We start from the raw sequence: 24,774 nt of genomic DNA on the forward strand, positions 1-24,774 counted from the left end.
GAGAAACATAAACATATGTAGATTCTTTAATATTTATAATTGTCTAAAAAATTTAATATTAAATGCTTAATAAATAAACTGAAAGGCCCAATCTGTCCAACAACTATTCCTTAGAGGTTGGTTTGGTTCGGCCTGCAGTGGCAAAGGCCCATTTGTTCTTAAAAGCTCTTATATTGAGCCTATTAGAATATGGGACGGATAATATCCGATATAATCAGCAAAGAACGCTGCATGATCTGATTCTCAATCGGGTATTCTCCTACTGCATTTTTTATTTCTTTTTATTCTTTAACGAAATCTTGAGGATTCAGGTAGTAGCAGGCGCCGGCGACTTTGAGTTTTGGCGAATATAAGAGTTAGATTCGGAGAAGAAACGCTTTGAGGGAGAGAGAGAGGGGGTGTGCTTGTGTGTGAGTGTGAGGTGAAAGAAGCAAAAGATGCTCGGAAGATGTGGAAGGAGATCGGAGACAGAGAAGCGGGCAAACTACGCCCAAGATTGTTCGCAAATCGCATTAAGTCCAACCGAGTCCGCACTCTCCAACTCTCCAATCACAAAGATATCATCTCCCCTCACAGAGGCTCTATCAACTCCCTTCAGGTACTCCCTTATTGTTCTTTTTGAATTCAAGATTTTGTGTTCGATTATGCCGTTTGCAGAGGATAAAAATTAATCGTTTTTCTTCTTTTAACTACGGATTAATCCTCTTACAAACTCTCCATTTTCAGTATAAGGCACTGAGGATAACTCGTGGTCATTGGTGTTCGTTTATGACAAAAATTTTTTTACAGCTATCTAGGCCAACAATTGGATCCTTTGCTTGGTTGTTCATCCCCAATACATTAGTGATTACCTCGCTCGTTTTTCTATTTGCAAAATTAAACAAAATGAGGTGAAAGGTTGTGGCAACTTACCTGGTAACAATTTCCCACCACCCCAACAAAAAGATAAGGCTTGTTTAGTTAATGGTGATCTCTTCGAGTCATAGCACTATCTCTGGGTTTAAGTAAAAATTAGAGAGTTATACTAAGTATCAGCTAGTGTCATGTGCATTCAACTGGGTGGCATGTCATTTTATTTGATGAGGACGAGTTTATATCATGTAGTTCCGATGACGATGTTTATCCAAACTATTTCATCTCATTGTCAATTGCCCGGACTCAAAATTGTTCCAAGAAATGTCTCTCTCTCTCTCTCTCTCTCTCCCCTCTTTCCGTCAATCTTAATTGTTTCAAACTCTTTAAATATTGACACTTAACTTATTGAAAGCCAATTCGACAAGCAAAGTTGCAGCATAAAAAAGAAAAACAGCACATAGATTAAAAGAGGGAAGAAATAATTATATGTTTGTTTATACACAAACACGTCACCCTTATTTTATTTTGTGCTTAAACGATGGCTGTTTTTTTAAGATAAATTTGAGACTAAAAAAATGCTCTAATGTTGCCCTAATCACTGGAAGATATTATTACTTTCATTTAAGTAAGTCATGTGCCTAACAACTACCATTTTAAATAGATCGAACAAAATAAAACAAAAGCTAACAAAATAAATCATTGGAAGATAGATGGGGTCTGTGGATGTTAGAGACCACCGCCCCATTAGCCTTGTTAATGGGGTTTACAAGATCCTCTCCAAAGTGTTCACGAATCAATTGAGTACGATGATGAAAAAGGTAATTTCAAAGCCGCAAAACGCTTTTGTTAAAGGTAGACAAATACTAGATTCAGTTTTAATTGCAAATGAAGTTTTAGATGGACAACTTAAATCTCTAGAACCTAGGTTACTTTGCAAATTAGATATGGAGAAAGGCTAAAGCCTATGATCACGTCAACTGGAAGTTCTTACTTTATTTACTTGCAAATTGTGGTTTTGGGGAGAAATGGCATAAATGGGTAGAATTTTGCATCTCTACAGTTCGATTTTCTATCTTGGTGAATGGTTCTCCAGTGGGTTTCTTTGACTCCTCCTGTGGTTTGAGACAAGGAGACCTGCCCGCTCTTTACTATTTTTATTCGTCTTGGAAGCTCTTAGTAAGATGATTGTGGGTCTTGTGGAAGGCGGCTTTCTCTATGGTTTTCAGGTATGGAATGGAGATTGTGGTTCCATGGATATTTCTCTCTTGCTTTTTGCTGACGACACTCTCATCTTCCGTGGACCAACTATCGGGCATATCCAATCTTTGAGGGCTCTACTTCTTAGTTTTGAAGCTGTCTCGGGAAAAGTTTTAAATTTCGTACCGTACCGGCCGGTAAGGCCGAAATTTTTCGTTTCGGCCGTCCGGCTGGTACAGGTACTATACATGTTCCGTACTGGCCAAAATACGGTACTCAATTTCGGCATGTACCGGCCTATATTTCGGCCGGTACCGGCCGATATTTCGGCCTGTGTTTTTTTTTTTTTTTTTTTTTCGTTTTTTCAAATTACAAACTTATTTTTTAACCCTCAATTCAGACTAGACTATTTATAATTTATATATATATGTATTTGTATATAATTTATTTATATATATACTATTATTTTAGAATATAATTTTTATATATATTTATATATATAATTTATTTATAGATCGACTATCCCGAAACGTTATCCCGAAACGCTATCCCGAAACGGTACCGGTACCGAAATATTTCGTTCCAGTACCTTGACCGGTACGCTGTCCGGTACGGTATTCAAAACATTAGTCTCGGGTTTGAGAATTAATCTCTCAAAGTGTGTTTTGGTGCCAGTGGGGGATGTTCCTAACGCGGAGACTTTAGCCTCTATATTGGGATGTGAGGTCTCATCTTTACCCCTGAAATATCTTGGCTTACCATTGGGTGCTCCCTTTAAATCAAAAAGGATTTGGAACAGTGTGGTTGAAAAGGTGCAGTGCAGATTGGCTTCTTGGAAGAAGTTGTATTTGTCTAAAGGTGGCATACTTACTCTGATTAAAAGCACTCTTTCTAATTTACCCACCTATTTTATTGCCTTGCTCCTGTTCCCCATAAAGGTTTCCAACCGTATAGAAAAGCTACAACGAGACTTCTTATGGAACGGATTGGGGGAAGAGTTCAAATTTCATTTGGTTAATTGGTCACTTGTATGTACCCCCAATTTCTAGGGGTGGCTTGGGGATTCGTAACTTGACGAAACTCAACCAAGTCTTGTTGGGTAAATGGTTGTGAAGGTACCAAAACGAAAGGGGAGCTCTATGGAAGTCTGTTATAGATTCACAGTTTGGGGAGACTTGGGGAGGATGGTGTTTGAATGAGATACGTGGCACATATGGGGTAGGGTTGTGGAAATACATTAGGAGACACTAGGAGTTCTTCTGAAGACATGAACATATTGTAGTGGGTGACGGCTCTCGTGTTAGATTTTGGTATGCTCTCGTGTTAGATTTTGGTATGACAATTGGTGGAGTGAATGTAGCCTACAAGACACCTTCCCTGCCATTTTTGCGATCACACAAGAAAATGATGCAGCAATAGCTGATCTCTTGGTCTTTTCTAGTGGCTCCCCTCAATGGGATGTAGAATTCATTAGGGCAGCCCATGACTAGGTGATGGAGACTATCACAAAGTTCTATGAGGCATTGTATTCTGTAAGCATGACAGAAGGTACCACATATAAGATGAGTTGGAGCCCCTCCAAGAAAGGTAAATTCACTGTCAGATCATTTTACCAATTTCTAACAAACCCTGGAATGACTATGTTCCCTTGGAAGAGCATATGGCAGACAAAAGCTCCTTCAAATTCAGCTTTTTTTCGTATGGACATCATCTCTGGACAAGATCCTCACTATAGATAACTTAAGGAAACGTCGGGTAATGGTGTTGGACTGGTGTTGTATGTGTAAGGAGAATAGTGAATCAGTAGATTTTTTTACACTGCGAGGTGGCCATAACCATATGGGATGATTTTTTCGCGATAACTGGATTGTTATGGGTCATGATTTCCTTGCAAGTTGGAGAGACCTTCGAGGCAACTCACAAGTGGAAGCGATCTGGAAAATGGTTCCTATATGCATGTGTTGGTGCATTTGGCGGGAGAGAAATGATAGAGGCTTCGAAGATTGTGAGAGAACAATGGATGAGCTTAAAGCTTTCTTTTCTAAAACTTTGTTCTTATGGGCGGGGGCTATTGCTTGTAATGGGCTAAATGTCCATGATCGTCTTTTTTTTAATTGTAAACTCTAATTAGATTTTTTCTCATGTATACACGCTGTGTACTTGGGCTTAGCCTACTTCTATGAATAAAATTTCTAGATTACCCATATAAAAAAAAGAAAAACTAAAAACATATCAGGCCTGCATTATGGATACTCCAACATCAATTTGTGGTGTGGTTCAAGCTACTTGGATTCTTCACCCAAATTTAAGAATCAAAATGTCCATATACCTGCTATTGATGCTGTTTATTCCAGATAGTTACACATCTCTGTTTTGGTTTGCCAACTGTATACAGCACCACTTTCAAAAAATTAAAAAAGAAAAGAAAAAACATATATATAATTCTATTGGGGGGGGGGGGAAGCCTGGTTCTTAAGGAGCCTCAGTGGCCCACCTTTTTTTATGATGAATTCAGGTTGATTTGACTGAGGGACGATATTTGCTCTCTGGTGCATCGGATGCTTCAGCAGCTGTTCATGATGTTCAACGTGCCACAGATTTTGAGGGTGGTGGTCTCATAGCAAAGCACAAATGCATATTTGTTATTGACAAACAACATGAACGTGGGCATAAATATGCCATATCATCTGCCATATGGTATCCTGTTGACACAGGACTATTTGTCACAGGCTCATATGATCATCACATAAATGTTTGGGATACAAATAGCACACAGGTGGGTGTTCTTTTTTAATTTTCTTGACTTGCTATGTGGTCTTGCGCACATGCTCTGTTCAAGAATTCTGTTTTGAGATATATATTATGTTTATATGTAATTTCTTTTATAGGTGGTGATGAACTTCAAAATGCCTGGGAAGGTTTATAGGACTGCCATGTCCTCAGTGGCAACGTCCCACATGCTAATTGCTGCCGGGACAGAAGATGTTCAAGTTCGCCTTTGTGATATTGCTTCGGGGGCATTTGCTCACACACTGTCTGGTCACCGGGGTATGCTGTTGGTTCAATCATCTTTAACCTCTTTTCGTGAATATTTATGGTTGTGAGGTCCTTGTTTGGCAAATTCTTGTTGCTTCAGATGATGTTGGTTTGACATCCTCTCAGAACGACCTTTAGTTGGTTGGTAGAAATAGAATAGGACTTAAATGGCCTATAGGATGCTAGATGTCTAGAGAATCTCACATGTGGAGGAGTATTTACAGGTCCAATAAACTAAGCTTATGGATCACATCCACTCCTGAAGTCAGGACGTGAATCTGAATGTTTATAACACTAGTGTTATGTTTCCAGTGCAGGGTGAGTCCTAAGGGCTCTGCCCTGAGGTGGTTCCCCGTCATAAAAAAAATGTTTCTAGTGCAACCTTCATACCTAACTACATCCTTCATAACATCCTCCTTGTATTAGAGGCGGTTAATTTTAATGACTTGTATGCTTCTTTCTTTGTTTGTAGGCTGTAATTAGGTATTTCTCTCTCTCTCTCTCTCTCTCTCTCTCTCTCGTATACCACCTGTGTACTTGGGCTATGCCTAATTACGAGGATCAATAAATTTTCTTACTTATAAAAAAAATGTTTCTAGTGCAAGTCTTCTTGCTCTGCTGCTCATTGCCATTTTGATGGTATTTTTGCTCATGCTTGGACTCCTATACCTTGTGTCCACCCTTGTTTGCATTCTAAGTCTCTTAGTCTATGTATGTTTTATACCTTCAGCCAATCTATTTTATAATATTCATTGTAAAGGAAATACATTGATGTGTAATCTGTCTCAATTGTTTTATTCTGTCCTCCGCTTCCATTTATAACATAGAAGAAAGCTTCCTTGCATTTAAGTGTGATATAGATTTTTTATGGTAGACGGTGTGATATCGGTGGAATGGTCAACTTCTAGTGAGTGGGTTTTGGTTACGGGAGGATGTGATGGTGCAATACGTTTTTGGGACATCAGGCGTGCTGGATGTTTTCTGGTTTTAGATCAGTCCCATTCTCAGCTTGGGAGACGCCCACCTATTCCTGAACGCTCTGCCGCTAATAAGGTTTTCTCATTGTCTTTTGCCTTCCAAAAAGCAATCGTTGCTTTATGATTTTTTTTTTATTTTTTTAAAAAAGTTTGAAAACGCTTGTCCACTTTAAAATGTCATTTAAATATGATCATATATGTTCTTTTAATTGTCTCCTAAAGTTTATTTAATATCCTTTTTATGTCATTTTTCCTCTTTGTATTGCCCCTTTTGGGATCAATACAAGAGAGTAATCTATGACCTGATGAGCTAATCGTGCATCTTTCTTATATGAACTCCAGTGTCATAGACAGTGAACAGATATCTATATAGGCCTATATACGGTTAACTTTAATGTGCTAGTACAGCTTAGCAGCTCAGTATTATATTCATTTTATGGCTGCTGTTTCTTTGTTTTATTTGGTTTACATCTTTATATTTATTCTTCATGACTGGATCAAGTGTACTGTTTGTTTATTCTGGCCTGTTTGTTTATTCTCGTCTTACAAGTGTCAAGCAGTTTTTATTTTTATTTATACTCAGGCTTCAACATCAAAGTCCCTATCACGGGCACAGCAAAGGAAGCTTGCTGGTGGGAATGGTGCAAAACAGTCACCCACTGCTAGAATGCCAACTAAGGGATCTGTGAGACAAAGATTACATCCTGGGCTGTTATCTAGTCAGGATCGTGCCACTGCTCATTACGGTGCCGTTACCGGGTTAAAGTTAACTGAAGATGGCATGTATCTTCTAAGTGCAGGTTGGTTTTTTTAAATAAACTTGTTATCAAGTAGTCATGCTTTAAATATGCATAATCTAGAGTTTTCACAAGTTGTCTAGGATGGTTTTTGGCAGTTGATTAAAGGCATGGTCTGAGCTGCATGCATGCATGTATAAACAATTGCATCTATGAATCTATCACTCACATACATGCAAAAAGCATGCAACTGATGCTCTGAGAACATGCTTGTTGCACAGATGCTCTGTATGTGATGTTGCCTCTGAGAGGTCCAATTTGCTATCGATCTGTTTATCTATTTTATGGATAATCAGTTTTTTAGGATAGTCTCCACTTGATTTGCCTGTTGGTAGGTTGTTCTTAAAGGGTCTGCGATATCATAATTATGGACTCCTAAATTCATTCCCGCCTCAGCTTATATTGAGCAACACACACACACACACACGCGCGCGCATGTGTAATAAATACAACATGTTGATTCTGTCTTCAAAAGAATAAAATAAATTTGTTCAATTATTAATTTTAAAGAACACTCTATTTTGTTGAGTTGGTATATAAAGAATGTGCTTTTAGGGAATCTTTATGCAATAGTTGTGGGCATCTTCTTTAAAATCAAGTAGTGTAACTGGATCTTGTGCTAATCAGAATTCACAGCAGCTGTTATACTTCTTCACTCTGAATAGTTTCCCTTAATCTGTAGTTAGTTTCCATACAAAATCGAACCAACCATGCCGAAACCAAAGTATAATCAATCTCTCTCTCTCTCTCTCTCTCTCTCTCTCTCTCTCTCTCTCTCTCTCTCTCCCTCTCTCTGCTTTGGGATTGTAGGTTCTGATTCAAGATTAAGGCTGTGGGACGTTGAATCTGGCTGCAATACACTTGTGAACTTTGAAACTGTTCGACTGCAAACCAGCAAGCCAATACAGTTGGCGACAACTCAGGATTCAGCCCTTGTTTTTGTTCCATGCATGACAGCTGTGAAGGCAATCTCGTTTTCTATGGTTTTTAATCTGTTTAACCTATATTTGAATGGAAGATATATGTAGGGTAGTTTTATGCAAACCTTATGTCAACTTATGGGCTTTTCAGGCATTTGATGTATGGTCAGGTAAGACATCCCTGACATTTCGAGGACACTACGAATATGTGAACTGTTGCTGGTTTAGTTCTCAGGAGCAGGTGCAATGCTGATTCTCTTCTTACATATCAGTCAGTACCTTGCAAGCTAGACTAGGCAGTGTACCTGCCATTTAGTGAGTCGGTGATTTCACCCAAATTGAGTTTTGAAACCTCTTTCGTGCTTTTATGGTATCCGATTTATGGTAGTGTGAAAGGGCAAGAGGATGAAGAGTGGTTAAAATTTGTGCTTCAGGAAATAATGCAATTGTGTACAATTTTCCCCCTAGAGGACAAATTTCCAGCTTGTATGGAGAGAAAATTCCAAGAGAGAGAGAAAAAAAAGAAAAAAAGAAAAAAAAAAAAAAAAAAAAGAAGAATCTTATGCACCTAGATGGTCTAGATTTGTAGAAAGTAGAAACTGAACCATCAAACTACATTTCGTTGATTTTTATTTGCCCTATATTATCTGCATGAATTATTTGGCTAATTTATTTAACGATGCAGGAATTATACACAGGTGGAAACGATAGACAAATTCTTGTGTGGTCCCCATCCAGTTTGATTGCGGATGAATTGGTATATATACCCTTTGAATTCATACATTCGCTTGTATTGAGTTTATTCTGTAGTCAGTATCTCATGTGGATTAGATGGACTTGCAGGATGAAGAACAAGCTCAAGATCAGGATAACTGGAGCGATTGATATTTGCAGCTGTTGCGTTCTGGTTCTTTGATTCTCTGTCTAATACATAGCAATATAGCATGACCTCTTAAGTGCCTAAGCTATTGTTTGTTGCATGTATTATGTATATATTGCTCAACCTTATATTTCCTTGTTAAATTGAATTATCATTTACTTTTGTGGTCATGGAAATTTGGTTTGTGAATATGACTTGCCACGGTTGTAACATGGATTTTCTATGCTGATCTTGTGTTGATTTAAACATTGATTATTATTTTTTATAGAAATTTTGTATCCTAGAGGCTGTAAATTGTATTATATAGCAGGAAAACATTCAGAGCGTCTGCAAGTTGAACATTCTGCATCTCATGCATCAGAGACTTGAGCAATAATGGCGTAAGGTACAAACAAATTTGTCTCTTTTTCGTATTTTTCGTTCAGTATATTAATATTTCCAGGCAACTTGGAGCTAAATATCTCCTAGATACTGTCAACAAGGTCGATTGTCATGCAATGCCCCTTTTTTTTCTGGGAAATCCTACTTAAAAGTGAATGTGATGGGTGAACCCCTTCGCATCATTTGATATGACAGTGATAAGATTAAGCTTACAATAAAACTTTAAAATTCAACTCCTATATGAATTAAATATTGCTATATCAATAGTAAGAAGTGTCTTTGAAATTAACTAATTTTTCTTATTGAGGTAGTGATACTTCATTCCACAGAACGGGCACCATGCTGCAAAGTCTTGCCTAGGATTGAGTGACTTTAAAGGTCATTTAATAATAATTAAGAGCTGGACCCATATCTAGGTCTATAGTATTTTTGAATTATTAATATTTGTAGGTAAATTTGCTAAGAGTGGTGTTATTCTGCCGCCTACAAGTGCTCACTTTCTGTGTCACCTAGTGTAAATTGTATTTTTTCTTTTACTTTTTTTTTTAAAAATTTTTTAAATATGTTTAAATATTTTTTTTAAAAAAAGGATACAAATATTCTAATACTCACTTTCTTAACTATTAAGAAAAAAAATTAAAAAAAAAATTAAATACATGAGTAGTTAAAATGAGGAAGTAAATTAAGGAGTCATAGAAGCATTATTTGATGCTAAAAGTAGTCCTCCAGCCCAAAAATGAATTGCATTTCTGGAACTTTTTTCTTATTCGGGGGATGATTTCAGTGGACGGTAGCTCAAATATTGGATTAACCTATTGCTTTAATTTTCTTTAAGGTCACACCCACTGGCCACTTTTACGGTTTATCGACCGACCTTTTGCAGGGTCAAAGTTGCTTAACAAATCTACTTTGAACGGAGAGGAATGTTCTTGGTTGATCAACCGAAAGAAAAATATTGTTTATACGGAAATGGAACAAAACGTTTCATTGCCTTCCTCTAATTTAACAGAAAATTGTATATAAATAAGAGGGAAAGAGATATAATGGTATAATTTTCTTTTCTCTTTCCTTTCTTATTCATTTCTTTATAAACTTTCAAGCACATGGAGATTGTTTTTAAAACTGCTTTAGTCAAGTTTGAAAAAAATAAATTCATAAATTAACATAATTTGACGTGACACGTTAGATCAATATAGCAGCTAACAGGTTGATCCTACAATATTTAGGTTGCGTTTGGATAATGAGATGATTTCAAATATTTTATAAATAGTAGTGAAAAAATAACAATAGAATAATAAATAGTACCGAATATTCTACTACCCAAACTAGCCCTTAATTGATACAGACCATAAATATTATAGGCTATATAATGTGTGTTTATCCAACATTTTGATCATGAATTATTTTTTGAATTTAAAGGATTCATATTTTGAAATTTAATATAATATGGCACTAAGTGTCATATATTTTTTGGTATAAAGAAAAACCACCTCATACTTGTTGGTAAAGAATGAAGTATATTCTGAATCTCAATATTCATTGTCAAGGATGTTAAAAAAAAAAGTAGGGAGGTTTTCTGTATGCATTTATATAATGATTCAAATAATATGTATCATGTTAAAAATAATTTTAATTATAAAATAATTAAGATGGATATATTGAAATTTATATGAATTATATTATTAATAATCAATTTGGAAAAGTCTACAAGTTATACTTTAATACCACTTTCATTTTCATAATGATAAGATGATACTGCCTATACGTTTTTAAATTTTGTATTTAAAAAAATAATCTAAGAGTAACAAAAGGATTAGATTTTATATAATAGGATGAGAGTATCGTTTATAATATTACTCAAGCCTCAGTCAATTTATATAATAAAGTTATAGAGAAATGATTTTTATAAATATTAAATAGACGAATTTTACATAAATATTTATAAAAATATATATATAATAGTATGACCCACTTTTTATACAAAAGGCCTATACCTAGCATTATTACTTTATAAATCAACCAAATCGAAAAAGATCGAATTTATCACAAGAATAAAAGTATCAAATATAGAAATTTCGTAAAAGCAAGTACCGTACAAATTGCTTCTCAAAGTAGTCTACGTCAAACTGAATTAATGAAACGCTATGAGAACGACGGCTACTACGCTTTACAAGTCAAACATTTCCCACTTGCTTACAAACAAACAAAAAAAGGCAATATTTTTGCACTATAAGTATTCATGCAGTGCAGGCCATTTCATCTGCCCCTATATATGATAATGATAATATAATTGCCTGCCCTTCCCAATTGGATTAGCTTTCGGATGAAGAACCTAACCCTTGTGGCCGGCCCCGGTACCAATGACCACCCCATCACCACCACTTCGCCGGCCATGGATCCCGATATCTGGAGCCGGCTGCCAAAGGAGCTCCTCGAGCAAATCCTCTCTTTTCTTCCTCTCAAAACCTTATGGAATCTGAGATCCACCTGTAAGCATTTCAAGTCCCTGGTATTCTCTCTCCCATTCATATCCAAGCACTCCCCTTCTTCTTCTTCTTCGTCGCCTTCGCCTTTCTCATCTTTTGTCTTGCTCCATCACCCTCAGTGTAACCATCGCTTCCCTTTGTATGACTCTGCCCTTGGCACCTGGCGCGACTCGGCTCTCTCCCTCTCTGACTTTCTACCCTGCAAATCACCCGCTTTTTCTCTCCTCTCCATCTCCAATGGACTATTTTGCTTCTCTCTCCCCAGGTCATCGTCTTTTCTTGTGTGCAACCTCTTGGCCAGAACCTCAAGACTCATCGAGTTCCCGTCCTACCCTTTTGCTTATGAGCTGTTCACGCTGGTTTCTACCCCTTTTGGGTACAAGCTTTTCATGCTCTCTACCGGATCCACTTCCACTTCCACTTCCGCTTTTGTTTATGATTCGAGCGTTCTCTCCTGGAAGCAATTCCGCGGTTTCGATCAGATTCTGAGCAACAATTATCAGCGGGAGGGCGTTTGCTTTAATGGGTGTTTGTACTTTTTGACCCCAGAGCCATTTTCTCTCGTGACCTTTGATTTGGAGACTGGGAAATGGAAGAGGTCGGATACCGAATTGCCGGGCGATCTCACGTTTGGCCGGTTGTTGAACGATGAAGAAGGGACATTGTATATGATTGGTGGAATTGGGAGAGATGGGATTTCAAGGAGCATGAAGTTGTGGGAATTAAATGGAGCAAGGGATTGGGTAGAGGTGGAAAGCTTGCCCGAGATGATTTGTAGGAAATTCGTGTCTGTTTGCTACCACAATTACGAGCATGTTTACTGCTTTTGGCATCGGGGAATGATCTGCGTTTGCTGCCATACATGGCCGGAGATTCTGTATTACAAGGTGTCAAAGAAGACTTGGCATTGGTTGCCCAAATGCCCTTATGTGCCTGATAAGTGGAGCTCTGGCTTCAAGTGGTTTTCCTTTGTTCCTAAGTTGTATGCTCCAGTTTGAAGTCATTTCTGGCTATTAATTTCTGGTTTCTGTTCCTGAATTTCTACCATTGCTATTCTATCTCTCTTTTTTGTCTATGTAAATAGAACTTAATATATTGTCGATGGAGATAGGTTTTTTCAATGCATCTACCGCCTACAATGCACAATCCACATAAGTAGTCTTAATATATTTACAATTTTACATATAAGACTTATTTTGTTAATATTTTTTTAAAATTTCATAATTTTCGATATAATAAGGAAAGAGCATGTTTGGCAACTATGACCAGAGAATAATTGTTTTGAATAGGTAGTCTTGCCTTATTTCGAAAACATATCAATTAGCATTTATTTTATATATTTTTCATGTATTTCGTTAGCTGAATAAGGATCTGACTATTAGGGGAAGGCAAAATTTTTGAACTCCAAGCTCCGTCTGAGTTCTAATGAGGCTCGGAGTCGGAGTTAGTAGTTAGAGTTCGCGTTTAGAGTTAGAGCCCATGCGAGTTATGAACTCTTGACTTGTAAAAAAATATATATATATATACATGATCGAAACAACGTAGTTCCACTTCAAGAGAAATAATGTCATTTCGTAACACAGGGTGACGTTTTGTCTTGATTAGGTAAGTAAACGACATTGACGTCGTTTCATGAAGGAAAGGAGTCCAAAACGCAAGCCCTCCCTTCTTCTCCCCTCTCTTTCACACAGTCCTTAACGAGTCATTTTCACACAACTTAGTTCATCTCCCCTGCCGTTTGCCGTCACCTGAGGCCGCCGTTTGTAACTCTGCCATCACCGGAGTAATTGCAAGATATTCCAAGTATTCAAATGAGATTTGAAACTATTAATTAGCCGTATAACTAGCAATTCGATTTCTACACGAAGGTTCATCCTTGAGTAGTAACACATGTTATACATCTAGTATGTACGATAAACGACATCAAGCGGACTAGGATTATCATAAAAACGTTTGCACGACATGATATACTTGTGTTATTCAAGTTTCTCGGCAAAGGAGAGGAGTTGTTAGCTAGCATTCGTAACTCACGCGGTCCTGAAATTGGACCCAACAGGCAACATCACAGCCTATTAGATAGAAAATTGGATTCTAATTTTTCTAGAATGCCCAGTAAAAGACGCCATCCGTACCTACCAAAGGCCTCTTTTCCGCCATAGAGCTTGAAAATTCCAAGTGTCATTATCTGGATTATTACAATCGCAAGACTTTTCTGGTTCTTCTCTCTCCGCCCATTGGAGGCTTATTTACATAACGAACAAGAGAGTGGACGGAAATCTAGAAATACCCATAAATAGAATGTTACTTAATTCAGGAGGAAAAGAAATACTAACAATTCACACCATAAACTACTGAAGTTTAACAATTTCAAATTGAACCATTAGTTAAGATTTGAGGTTGTCATGTGTCCTATTAATCGTCGATCTTAATGATTAAAAAAAAAAACCTTAACTAATAGCAAATTGTTAGAAGTTGATAATTCAAGGTGTCGATCACTACTTGTTATAGTTTATGACAAAAAACATTACTAAATTAAGGGTGACAAACATAATTTCCCTAAGATAAGAACAACCAGATACTTCCTAAGATCAAATCGGCTGGCAACAAGACCGTGGTGTACGCACAACTGGGGAACTTGGTATCGATCCTTTTAACGAGATAGAGCAATGTTTTTTTCTTTTTTCATGTCAGAATCTTGAAAAAAAAGTCTTGTACGTGGCGGAGAGTACCTGCCCAAAAGAAAATTGGCCTATTTCCTTTTTTCGCATGTCAGGCTTAAAAGCATAAGCAACACATTTTTTTGTCATTCTAGATTTAACACGAATCTATTAGCCACTCCAGGGTTGTGCCCTATGGGCATCCCCTGTCGGTAGACTGCAAATCACAGAACTGAATCTGAAGTCACAACAATTTCTCTAGGAGATTGGTATCGATAACTGATAACTACTCTCACCGAAGTCCAAAGTTCAAACAATTGCAGTCTCTTTCCAAGCAGGCCTTGACATATACTGCAGAGTGTAAAGGTGGCAGACCCAGAATGTGCCATAGACATTCCAATTGATGAATCTGATACATGAAAACCTAAAAGAAATTAAACAAAATAATTACAAAGACAATTGATAGAATCCAAACCACCGTTCAAATGCATCAGCAATTTGACAGTAGCGAAAGATTCGAAGAATCACATGTTCTTCCTCATTAAGTGAACAAGAAACTCTTCCATGAGAAAGGAAGGAGAGAGTGTGTGAGAGAATAATACAGTGCTTGGAAAGCGGGTGAGTCTCAAGCATCAAATTAATCCATCAAGAATTATATGAATAAAAAAACAAAAATATTCTATGAAAGTAGCAATTGAACATTCTCATTCTGAAACATATCACTAAGCTGTGTGAAATTTAATCAAATCGTATTGCCATTACCCGTATCTCAAATTAATATCAGTTCAAGGCTTGAGAGAGAGTGCCAACCCAAACTTGGGATGCTTCTCCAAGTTCTTGGTGTCAACGGCTCCAGATACTGTCAGGAAGGAGTTGGGAACAAGCTTGTGCCGTAAAAGAGCCCCAAGATTCCCATGGTTGTTGAGTTTTGCCTTCACAACTGTGTGAGGATCTACCACATATGAACATCCAACTGTCAAAGTGTTCTCATTTGTGGAGAACCTTCTACTAATCTCTCCCGCTACAGCCCCACCATTCAGCCGGCTTAGATGGTGTAAGTACGACACTCTTAGTGAGTCTCCTTTGTCAGCCCTACCAAAAGAAAGGAGCAGTAACCTTAGAACCTGCCTTGTTTCTATTTTGTGCTCTATTTCATTTTACACAGAAAATACTAGCATAGATAGGGCTGTTGGGTGTCACTATATTTAGAACACATTTTTTTAATAAGTAATGCAAATTTTTATTGAAGGTACAAAGGGGCACTACTCATGTACACAAGAAGTACACAACAGGGTTCACCATATTTGAAACACATTTTAACAATCAGAATATATTCAATTAAGAAACAGTAGAGAAGACACACGTTTGGGCTAAAGGAACCCTAAAAATATATCCAAGGATGAACTGATTCCGGTAAAGCTTCTCTGTTAACTCAAAAGAAAGGGACTTACAAAATTACTCAAGCATTTAATCCTGCTCTTTAACAGAGTCAACTTACAAAATCACTGAAGCACTGGAATCTGGTTTTGTCAGGCTTACACCAGCATTATACTTTGCAAAGTTTCTAGAAGCTGTCGCGTAACTAGCTTCTGCTCCAAAGGAAATGCTGGGAGTACCGATGGTGGCCGAAAAATCAAATGCAGGGGACTGGTTCAGACCAACAGCTGTAGTGAAAGTTGCATGTTCATGGCAATACTGAGCCTCCAACTGCAACGAAAACAATGTACATCTATAAACAGTAAAATGATTGTGGGTAACACCCAGTGTCCCGGCCCATGTTCCACTGAAATTAATACCTTGCCAGACTTGTAATCAGGTAGTTTGAATGAAGCAATGGTTTTTGTGGATAGTGGGATGTCTGTGAGAGTGAAGGTTGTCAAGACCTGCAAAACAAAGGGGCTATTAGTAGAAACAACAAAATTGCAATTCAAAAATAGAAAAGAGAAAAGGAAAGAAACTACATTTGATTCTGTATCAACTTTGACATCGAGTACAGCATTCTTGTGTTTGTACTGTGCTGCCACATGACCAGAAGAGAGACCTCCCTTCTTTGCCACCGTGGAACTAAGGGCCTGAAGATAGAGAAATAAGATAATCACTCTCGATATCATGCAAAAGGTGCTATAAGAATATAAAATGTTCATGATATAACTCTAGTTAGTGTAATATATTCCTTTTGGTAAGTAGTTAATGTAATATAAGCTAATAGAAAATACAGCTGAACACTGAGGCTGCCTTGCCAAGAAAGACCAGTCTGGCTTACCTCAGGCTCCAGGCAAGACAATGCTAACTACTCATTGACAAGGTAAACCTCAGCCAAAAAGAGATTCAGATACATCGGCATTCACTAGAATATTTTATCCAAATATGAGATGCTTCAGCACATTCAATAAACGTGATTCATAAATCACAGTCAGTGAATCCACAAACAGAACTGACAAAAAATGATTTAAGAATAACATCAATTAATAAAAAAATGTTAAATGGAGTGGACCTCATCTGTTCTTTTCATCAAGCAGGTTCACTTCTTGGACCCATTAGTTGTTGATAAAGAACATGGATCTTCTTCTTTTCTTTTCTTCTTCTTCTTCATCTTTTTTTTTTTTTTTTTTTATGATAAAGAACATGGAATTTGCAATAGACCAAACATTGATCAAATGAAAGTAAAGCAAGCGGCCCATCAACGTATCCGTGAACAAATGTACTGTCAATCTATCAAGTCAAGACACTCAGACTCTACTGAACAGACCATATTTCTACTGAAAATGAATTAATCTTCTGAGAATATTGTATATATACCCAGTTCAACCAGGGGAAGAACAACCTTCAGGCCATTTCTCTAACATAAGCAACACCATGAGCTTCAACAATATATTGGAACTAGTAAACCCAGCGTGCATGTCCACGCATAAAGTGGATTTTCTAAAATGTGCACCTGCACATAATCCACAAAATTTGTAATCTAGCAGCCAACAAGCATATGTTTGTGAGAGAGAGAGAGAGAGAGAGAGAGAGAGAACTTAGCAACAAAAAAGTTCTTAGAACTACAAATTATATTCATTTCCAAATTCACTTCGCTATTTTCTGTTTTCATTTTCGTTTTGAATCCTTTGCATCATTCAATGACATTGTAATCTCAATAATTACAGGGCTGATGTATGAACCAAACAATCAAAAGATTAACCAATGCGACAAATCCCAGGGGACACGACTGATAAATCAAGCAGAACAAAATTTGGCAATCCTATATAGATAATACGGTAATATATCCAATTTAATAAATATCTCAAGAAATTTTACCATATGGTGAACCAAGGAAAAAATTAAAAATTAAAATGAAAAACAAAAATCACGAGAAAATTAATCACCTAATTGGGCTAACAGAAACCAAAAAACAGATAGAAATCAGAAACAGTAGTGAAACTTATAAGAAACACGTTAAATAAATTTAACAAAAAAAAAAAAAAAAGAACAGAGGAAGCGATCGTACCACACCCGTGTCGGTGATGGTGGTGATTGTGAACGTCTGGTCGCAATCATAGTCCTTGGTGAGCAAGTCTGCAAATCAAAGAAAATATCACAGACGTAAACACAATAATTTTAAAAAACAAAAGCAGAGAGAGCGAGAGAGAGATATTAACCTCTGGCTTTCTTTCCAATGTCGGAGAAGAGTCCCGGTCCGTTCTTCGCCATATGTGCAGAGAGACTATAAGAGAGCTCTCGAGGATGAAAGAAATGAAGGGTTTGCAGGGGGATTGAGAAGAGAGTAGGCTCGCCTGCCGCTGGGGTTTACATAAACCCTTGAAAGTTTGGGTTCTAACCCGGCAAGAACTGTTACGCTTATGAACACGAAGAAAACGACATCACCTACGCTAATGAGAACGGTGCCGTATATGGTGACGATTCCAAAAACATACTTGCTCTCGTTGAGAGTCGAACTCAAGACCTCCCGCTTACTAAACGGGTGCTCTAACCAACTGAGCTACGAGAGCGACCATGACAAGTTTGCTTGATATATTTATTTCAATTATTAAAAAAAAATTTAAACACGGCAATAAAAGAAGATACGTTGTCGATTTTTATTTTTTTATTTTTTTCGTCCAAAATTGTTGACGATGAGGATATGATGTGGACTGATCACTAAACGTACGAAAATTAAAGTTACGAGGGATGTTAAAGAAGAGCGGTGCTACTCTACCGCCGCTCGTCTCTACCGCGTTTTGTTTTTTAATTTTTTTGTTTTTTATATTTTTTAATATTATTTTTAAAAAATAAAAAAATATATCAATACATTTAAAATTATTTCTTTAATTACTAAGTAAAAAAATATATAAAACAAAAAAAAAATTTGCAACGATACATTAGAACGATACATTTTGAACGGAATACGAGCTTTTCCGGTTAAAGACTTGGGACTCAGCCAAAATTCCCAGCATCAACCTAACCCCTTAAATGTATCCCTATGACCCACCTACCATGCTTTATTAAATCAATATGTGTAGTTTTTTCAAGTTAAATTAAATTAGGTGCTGCTTGAATGCTATTTTTTATGAGCCTCAGCATTCGGTCCTATCGGTGCTTGTGTTCCCAAAAGCTATTTTACAAGGCTCTTAAAGCTTCATTTGATATATATATATATATATTATTTTGTAGTAGTAAATAAAAATTTTATATACAGTCACTTTTATGTACTTCTTATGCATATATCTGATGTGATTGGTTGCATCATTTTTTAATATAAAATAAATATTTTAGTCAATCACATCAGTAAAATATACAAACAATACATAAAAATAATTGTACGTAGTATAACTCATACTATTAATATCTAAAAGTATAGTGTTTTCCTCCAAATTGAGTTGGAAAAAGTTTCCTCTAACTCATTTAAAAAATCAACACGTATCTCTTAATTATATGTTAAATACATGTTTTTTTTCAATAAATGGACCTATGAAACTTTTTTAACTTGAACTTTTAAAAGAATATGTGCTTATCATGATATTCTCAGAGAACGCGTGACAAATTTTAAAATGAGTCGGAGCAAAACTTTATCTGTTGGGAATTGGAAAAGAAAAATTTTCAACCACTCAAGTTTTGACTTCGTCGAATTAGAAGATTCTGAACTCCAATCCATGGCAGTAGTCTTGCCAATTCGAAGCTTGACGAAAGACAATTTCAAACACAAAATGGGGGAGAGGATTTAACGAGTTCTTGAAGGTCTAAATTATAACGTCCAACCTCCTCATGTAGACAAAGTCAAAAATTGACTTTGAAGCATTTTATTATTATTATTATGAGTAATGGTATACATACAATCATGTATAAGTATTGTGTAATTATTTTAAAAAATAATAAAATTTATTATTAAAAAATTAATTTTTTTTTTATATAAATCTCATATTCACACACATGAAAAAAATTATGCAATGCTTGCTCATAGTATCATCGGCACTTCCATTTAATCAGTGAGAGGTGAGTAATTAGAAGCCAAGCCAAATCATTTTCTTCACGTGAAAATGTCTTCGCTTTATAGGGGCATGCAAATGCAGATGCATGATTGGTTTGGTTATATAAAATCAAATTATTTTATCTCGCATCATATAATTATTGTAATTTTTTTAAATTTTTATATAAAATATAATAATTAATTTAAAATTTTCAAATCTCGAAATAAAATAATATTAACAAATTATATTATAATGATATTTTATTTAATTTTAACAAAACATCTAATCTCATATTATTTGAACTCCGTAATCAAACGAGATTCAACCAGCAGATCAAAATCCTACCATGGACTATACAATTACAACCTCATATGTAATCATGCAGCAAAAGTAGCCATGAAAATAAAATTAAATTCAAAAAATAAAAAACTTTTTTCTTTTAATAATGAAAAGAGGCGTACGTACGTAAGCTTATTGTTTTGGTCCCAATGTCCAGCAATTTTAGGTATTGATAATTTGTTCTATGCATATATAAAAGCATTATTAATGTTCTAAAATATTAATTATCTCCAAAAGTGGATACCGAGTTTTATATATATTAATGCTCACAGATTCATGACCATATGGCTGTCATTGTACTTGCAAATGTTAACAGATAGCGGTTTCGAAGTCTCATCATACGCTGCTGCATTAATGCTTGTTAATCAATTCAACTTTCGGTTTGGTTAGTTCTAAAATGAATTTTTGCACTGTTTCTGCATTAACTATATACAATTGCCGGAAAGAAAGTCTTTCTTAACCAATGTTGGTTGAGCATGCAAAATATTTAAAATAGGATTAAATGATAAAAGGCATATGAAAATATTTTATAAAAAAATTAGCAATTTTCTAATAATTGGTTGACAAAAATAAATGACTTTGAAATTAATTTAGTGTAAATTAAAACAAGTATTACACCGGATGTTTGGAAATAATTCTAATATTATCTCATCTCATCTTATTTATTTCTTAAACATACTCAAATACAAGATTTTCAAACTAATCATTATAATTTTTTCAAATTTTTAAACAAAATACAAAAAATAAATCAATTTTTTCAAATCTAAATGTGTAAAAATGTATTTACAAAAAGAATATATACATATATATTACAATATATATTGACATAATAAATTATGAGTAATGCTAGATATAATTATATGTTGTGCAAGCATGCGTATTTCTTTTGAAAAAGAGTGAAATTCACTATTAAAAAATAAATTTTTTTAAGTAGGTATAATATTTATTCACTTTTTTCAAAAAGAGTGCACAGTGTTTGCACTCATTATGACTGCAAATATTATTTATATTTTCAAAATATCAAAATAGGTACCACACCAGTTTAAAACTAATATTTATTTTTAAAAACCGGTACCGCACCAGATTGCTTACAACCCAATTCGGTCTGTTTTGATCCAACTGTTTTTTTGATTTTTTTTAATATTCCTAAAAATTAGAGAAAATATATTTACAATCGTAAATTGTGTAACGACCATATAATTGCTTTAAAAAAAATAAATAAAACATGAAATTCAAATGAAAAAATTAATTAATTTTTTAATGTAGACCTATACTTTTGCAAAATAATTATACAATATTTATATAGTTTACAATTACATATAAAATTACTCTAAAAGTTAACACCTCTTGAGTGCTACCCAATAGCGCTGATGAATATTACTCCATTTTTTTAAAAAAATAATAATAATGGTTTGATTTTATATGATCAGGTGCACTGGACGTGGCCTGAGCTATATAGGTAGAAGATGCTCATGATTGATGCCAACATGTGCAACGGACTGTATGAAGCCAACCCAAAAAAAAGTGCAAAATATACTTGGGACATATGGCAGAGTAAATAGCATGCGGGAATACCGAAGTGTATCACAACCGCGGTACCAAATCCTGGCCTTTGATGAGAAAACAAAGAACAAAAGCATCATCCAGACATCATCTATAAATAAATAAAGACAACCAGAAAAATTAAAAAAAAAAAAGAAAAAAAGGAGAATGAAAAGAAAAAGTCTCTGAATATCGTTTGGCCATCCTTCCATGCACGCGTTTAAAGCGACCCCAGTGTCCAGACCCGTCCTCGCACGTGCTTATAATACTGGGATTTGGGGTCGAGAGATTACAAAGAACGTTGCACGTGTCAGCGCAAGACCCAACGCTACGCCTCCTACTCCAGGTGCTCTCTCTCACCCTCTCCATTACCCCTTATATTATCATTACAATTTACAGCCTCCTTCATCCCCGTCTCCCTCTCGCGCCCCGATTCACAAGCTAACCCGAATTCGGTTGCTTCCGGATGCTCCCTTTCGAATTTCACTTTCAAAAAACATAGCCGTGACCTATCGGTCCTCCGTTGAGATTTTATGCTGTAAGAATAGGAATTTGAGACCATGGAGAGGGAGAATGGGTCTAATTACTCATACATGGGGAGGGACTTCAGTGATCTCAGTATCAACGACGCCTCCATGGCTTTCAGCGACTGTAATAGCGACAGATCCGGTGAGTTTTCGACGGCTTCTTCGGAGAGGCGGCAACTTCTCATAGCCTGCGCCTCCGAGAACTCGGACGAGCTGATCCGTCAACTAGTCTCTGGCCTAGAGTCCTGTTCGACTGAGGAGCAAAAACAAGCGGCCATGGAAATCAGACTCCTCGCCAAGAATAAACCAGAAAATAGGCTCAGGATCGCCAAAGCCGGTGCTGTGAAGCCGTTGATTTCGTTGGTCTCTTCTGCTGATCCTCAGCTTCAAGAATACGGCGTCACGGCTATTCTGAATCTCTCGCTGTGCGACGAGAACAAGGAATTCATAGCTTCGTCCGGAGCGATTAGGCCTCTAGTTCGAGCTCTGAGGACAGGCACTTCAACGACCAAAGAGAACGCAGCGTGTGCTCTCCTTCGGCTCTCGCAAGCTGACGAGAACAAGATCCCAATCGGCCGGTCGGGAGCGATCCCCCTTCTGGTGAACCTTCTGGAGACCGGTGCTTCGCGTGGGAAAAAGGACGCGTCGACTGCTCTATACTCGCTGTGTTCGGTGAAGGAGAACAAGATCAGGGCCGTCAAAGCGGGTATCATAAAGCCGCTGGTGGAATTGATGGCGGATTTGGAGTCAAGCATGGTGGATAAGGCGGCGTACGTGCTGAGCCTACTGGTATCGCTAACGGACGCGAAGGCGGCGTTGGTGGACGAAGGGGGTATTCCGGTGCTGGTGGAGATAATCGAGGTCGGCTCTCAGAGGCAGAAAGAGATCGCGGTGACCATATTGTTGCAGGTCTGCGAGGATAACGTGGTGTACCGAACTATGGTGGCCCGCGAAGGAGCGATTCCTCCCTTGGTGGCCTTGTCTCAGTTTGGCACCATTCGCGCCAAGAAAAAGGTGAGATTGACGAAAACTCCGGGTCGTTTGGTATGGCGGGTGACGTGGCTGGCCAATTTTAATGGCCATTTTTGCAATTGTCATGACGCTGTTTCGCCACGTCAGTCACATTTGCGAGTACTGATTTATTTTTCTCTCTTTTTAACAAAAATGTTCCGATGATTTCGGATATGCAGATTTTTCTTCTGATTATAGCTCATATAAACTATTTTTAAAATTCAGTATCATTCAAAACAATTATTTAGATAACTATATAAATATTCTGACACTTTCATTTTATACACCTATGTCTATTATATATTAGTCTAAAGTTCGGTTGTATGTACAGTATAAAAAGTAATTAATTAAATTGATTCTTTGTTAGCAAACCATAACGATGGTGCTGTATATCAGGGAGAGACATTTTTTTTTTTTTTTTTTAAGTGCGGCCAGATACAGCCGCTCAGCCATCAACTATTTAAACAAAGAAAAAGTAACAGTAATTAAATTACTTCCTAGTTTTTTTTATTTTTTATAATGTTTTGTATCTAACGTGGGAGTGGTTTGTTGTCGTTTTGTGTGGCTTTATGTGGACAGGCCGAGACAGTGATAGAGCTTCTACGGCAACCGAGATCCGGCAACATCGCTGCCAGAACGTCAGAGGTGTCAGTTTAATATACCCCACCCTTGCACGCGCATGAAACCAGCAACCCATCCTTTACAGTTCCCTACAGCGAGAGAGAGAGAGAGAGAGAGAGAGAGAGAGAGGAGTGAAAGAAAAAAAAAAAAAAAAAAGTTGTAAATATCTCTATATCGGAGGTTGTAAAATTTGTGATAAAAAAAATGATCATGAGTGAGTTTGCTATTTCGGAACTCTCTTCGTTCTTTATACATGAAAGTCTTTACATATGTCGTACTGTTTGATGTGATATAATATAGGAAAAAAAAAAGGTTTGATCTTAGACGAAAAATGAATGAAATATTCGGGGAGTACTATAGGTTATTTACATACTACTGTCACAATAATTAATTATTAAGCATGTGGAGGAGGACGAATGAAAATGAAAAGCACTCGTGATCTGGAGTCTCGATCGGTCCGTTGGATGAGTGTTACACTGCTTTTCTTTTTAAATGTAGAATCTAATTTTAAAATGTCAAACGAGAACAATGGAGTCGTAAAGTTATCTCTCGATTTTCCAACTAACCAAAAAAGCTCAATATCCATTGCAGTTAGTCGTTCTGCCCAAACAAGCCACGTGTATCTGACTTTTTTATCCCATCGAATAAGGGCAGATTTGGAGATGAGATGTGATATAAAATTTTATTCTTTTTCATCTTATTATTATATCTTTTTTAAATTTCTATACAAAATATAATAAATAATTTAATTTTTTTAAATTTTAATTTAATTTTTTTAAATTTTAATATAATAATATTATTAAAACATAATATTTTAAACTCTTAAATAAAACACAAAATTTTCATCTCATCCCAAACCTGCCCAAAAGTTACTTTGTTGAAAAATGTTGGTATATTGTCTGAATTTATTCTTTTCTTTTAATCGTTTATGTGGTTTTCTATTTTTTTTTTTTTTTGACTTAATGATTAAAATTAGACCATACGTGTTATTTAAGTACGTACGTGTTATTTACAAATTTTCCCTGCGTTCCAAGTAACATAGTCATAAGTATGATTACAGCGAAATAAATAAGATTAGACGGTAAAACAATTAATTAAATA

The 24,774-nt window shown here is 36.3% G+C and overlaps 4 protein-coding genes and 1 non-coding gene across 9 annotated transcripts; 3 read left to right on the top strand and 2 right to left on the bottom strand.

Annotated features, from left to right (window-relative positions):
* Positions 1-221: 221 nt before the first annotated feature.
* Positions 222-8,908, top strand: LOC121260549 (WD repeat-containing protein ATCSA-1-like). 4 transcript variants are annotated; one of them, XM_041162475.1, is made up of 9 exons: positions 222-598; positions 4,568-4,828; positions 4,941-5,100; positions 5,963-6,141; positions 6,649-6,865; positions 7,673-7,827; positions 7,934-8,023; positions 8,468-8,539; positions 8,626-8,908. In XM_041162475.1, the coding sequence occupies exons 1-9, from the start codon at positions 449-451 to the stop codon at positions 8,665-8,667; spliced, it is 1,326 nt and encodes a 441-aa protein (XP_041018409.1). In that variant the 5' UTR covers positions 222-448; the 3' UTR covers positions 8,668-8,908. The 4 variants fall into 4 exon arrangements, with proteins under 4 accessions (XP_041018409.1, XP_041018406.1, XP_041018407.1 ...); XM_041162472.1 differs by having other exon boundaries at positions 232-598; positions 7,673-7,845; positions 8,614-8,908; XM_041162473.1 differs by having other exon boundaries at positions 234-598; positions 7,673-7,845.
* Positions 8,909-11,301: 2,393 nt separating this feature from the next.
* On the top strand, positions 11,302-12,654 carry LOC121261624 (F-box/kelch-repeat protein At5g43190). Its single transcript, XM_041164072.1, has one exon. It carries the CDS (start codon positions 11,367-11,369, stop codon positions 12,525-12,527), a length of 1,161 nt encoding a protein of 386 aa, XP_041020006.1. The 5' UTR covers positions 11,302-11,366; the 3' UTR covers positions 12,528-12,654.
* Positions 12,655-14,174: 1,520 nt separating this feature from the next.
* On the bottom strand, positions 14,175-18,029 carry LOC121259504 (mitochondrial outer membrane protein porin 2-like). 2 transcript variants are annotated; one of them, XM_041161113.1, is made up of 7 exons: positions 17,828-18,029; positions 17,677-17,744; positions 16,148-16,258; positions 15,983-16,069; positions 15,685-15,893; positions 14,952-15,278; positions 14,175-14,604 (listed from the first exon to the last, which is right to left on the bottom strand). In XM_041161113.1, exons 1-6 carry the CDS (start codon positions 17,877-17,879, stop codon positions 14,972-14,974), a joined length of 834 nt encoding a protein of 277 aa, XP_041017047.1. In that variant the 5' UTR covers positions 17,880-18,029; the 3' UTR covers positions 14,175-14,604; positions 14,952-14,971. The 2 variants fall into 2 exon arrangements, with proteins under 2 accessions (XP_041017047.1, XP_041017046.1); XM_041161112.1 differs by having other exon boundaries at positions 14,175-14,610; positions 14,949-15,278.
* A 75-nt stretch (positions 18,030-18,104) lies between these two features.
* Positions 18,105-18,178, bottom strand: TRNAT-AGU. The gene has a single exon. It is a non-coding gene; the product is annotated as a tRNA-Thr (tRNA).
* A 3,524-nt stretch (positions 18,179-21,702) lies between these two features.
* Positions 21,703-23,899, top strand: LOC121259506 (U-box domain-containing protein 4-like). Its single transcript, XM_041161114.1, has 2 exons — positions 21,703-23,055; positions 23,632-23,899. Exons 1-2 carry the CDS (start codon positions 22,075-22,077, stop codon positions 23,707-23,709), a joined length of 1,059 nt encoding a protein of 352 aa, XP_041017048.1. The 5' UTR covers positions 21,703-22,074; the 3' UTR covers positions 23,710-23,899.
* The last annotated feature ends 875 nt before the right edge of the window (positions 23,900-24,774 follow it).

Source organism: Juglans microcarpa x Juglans regia, chromosome 4D, assembly GCF_004785595.1.
Source record: "Juglans microcarpa x Juglans regia isolate MS1-56 chromosome 4D, Jm3101_v1.0, whole genome shotgun sequence".
In the NCBI taxonomy this organism is placed as follows: domain Eukaryota; kingdom Viridiplantae; phylum Streptophyta; class Magnoliopsida; order Fagales; family Juglandaceae; genus Juglans; species Juglans microcarpa x Juglans regia.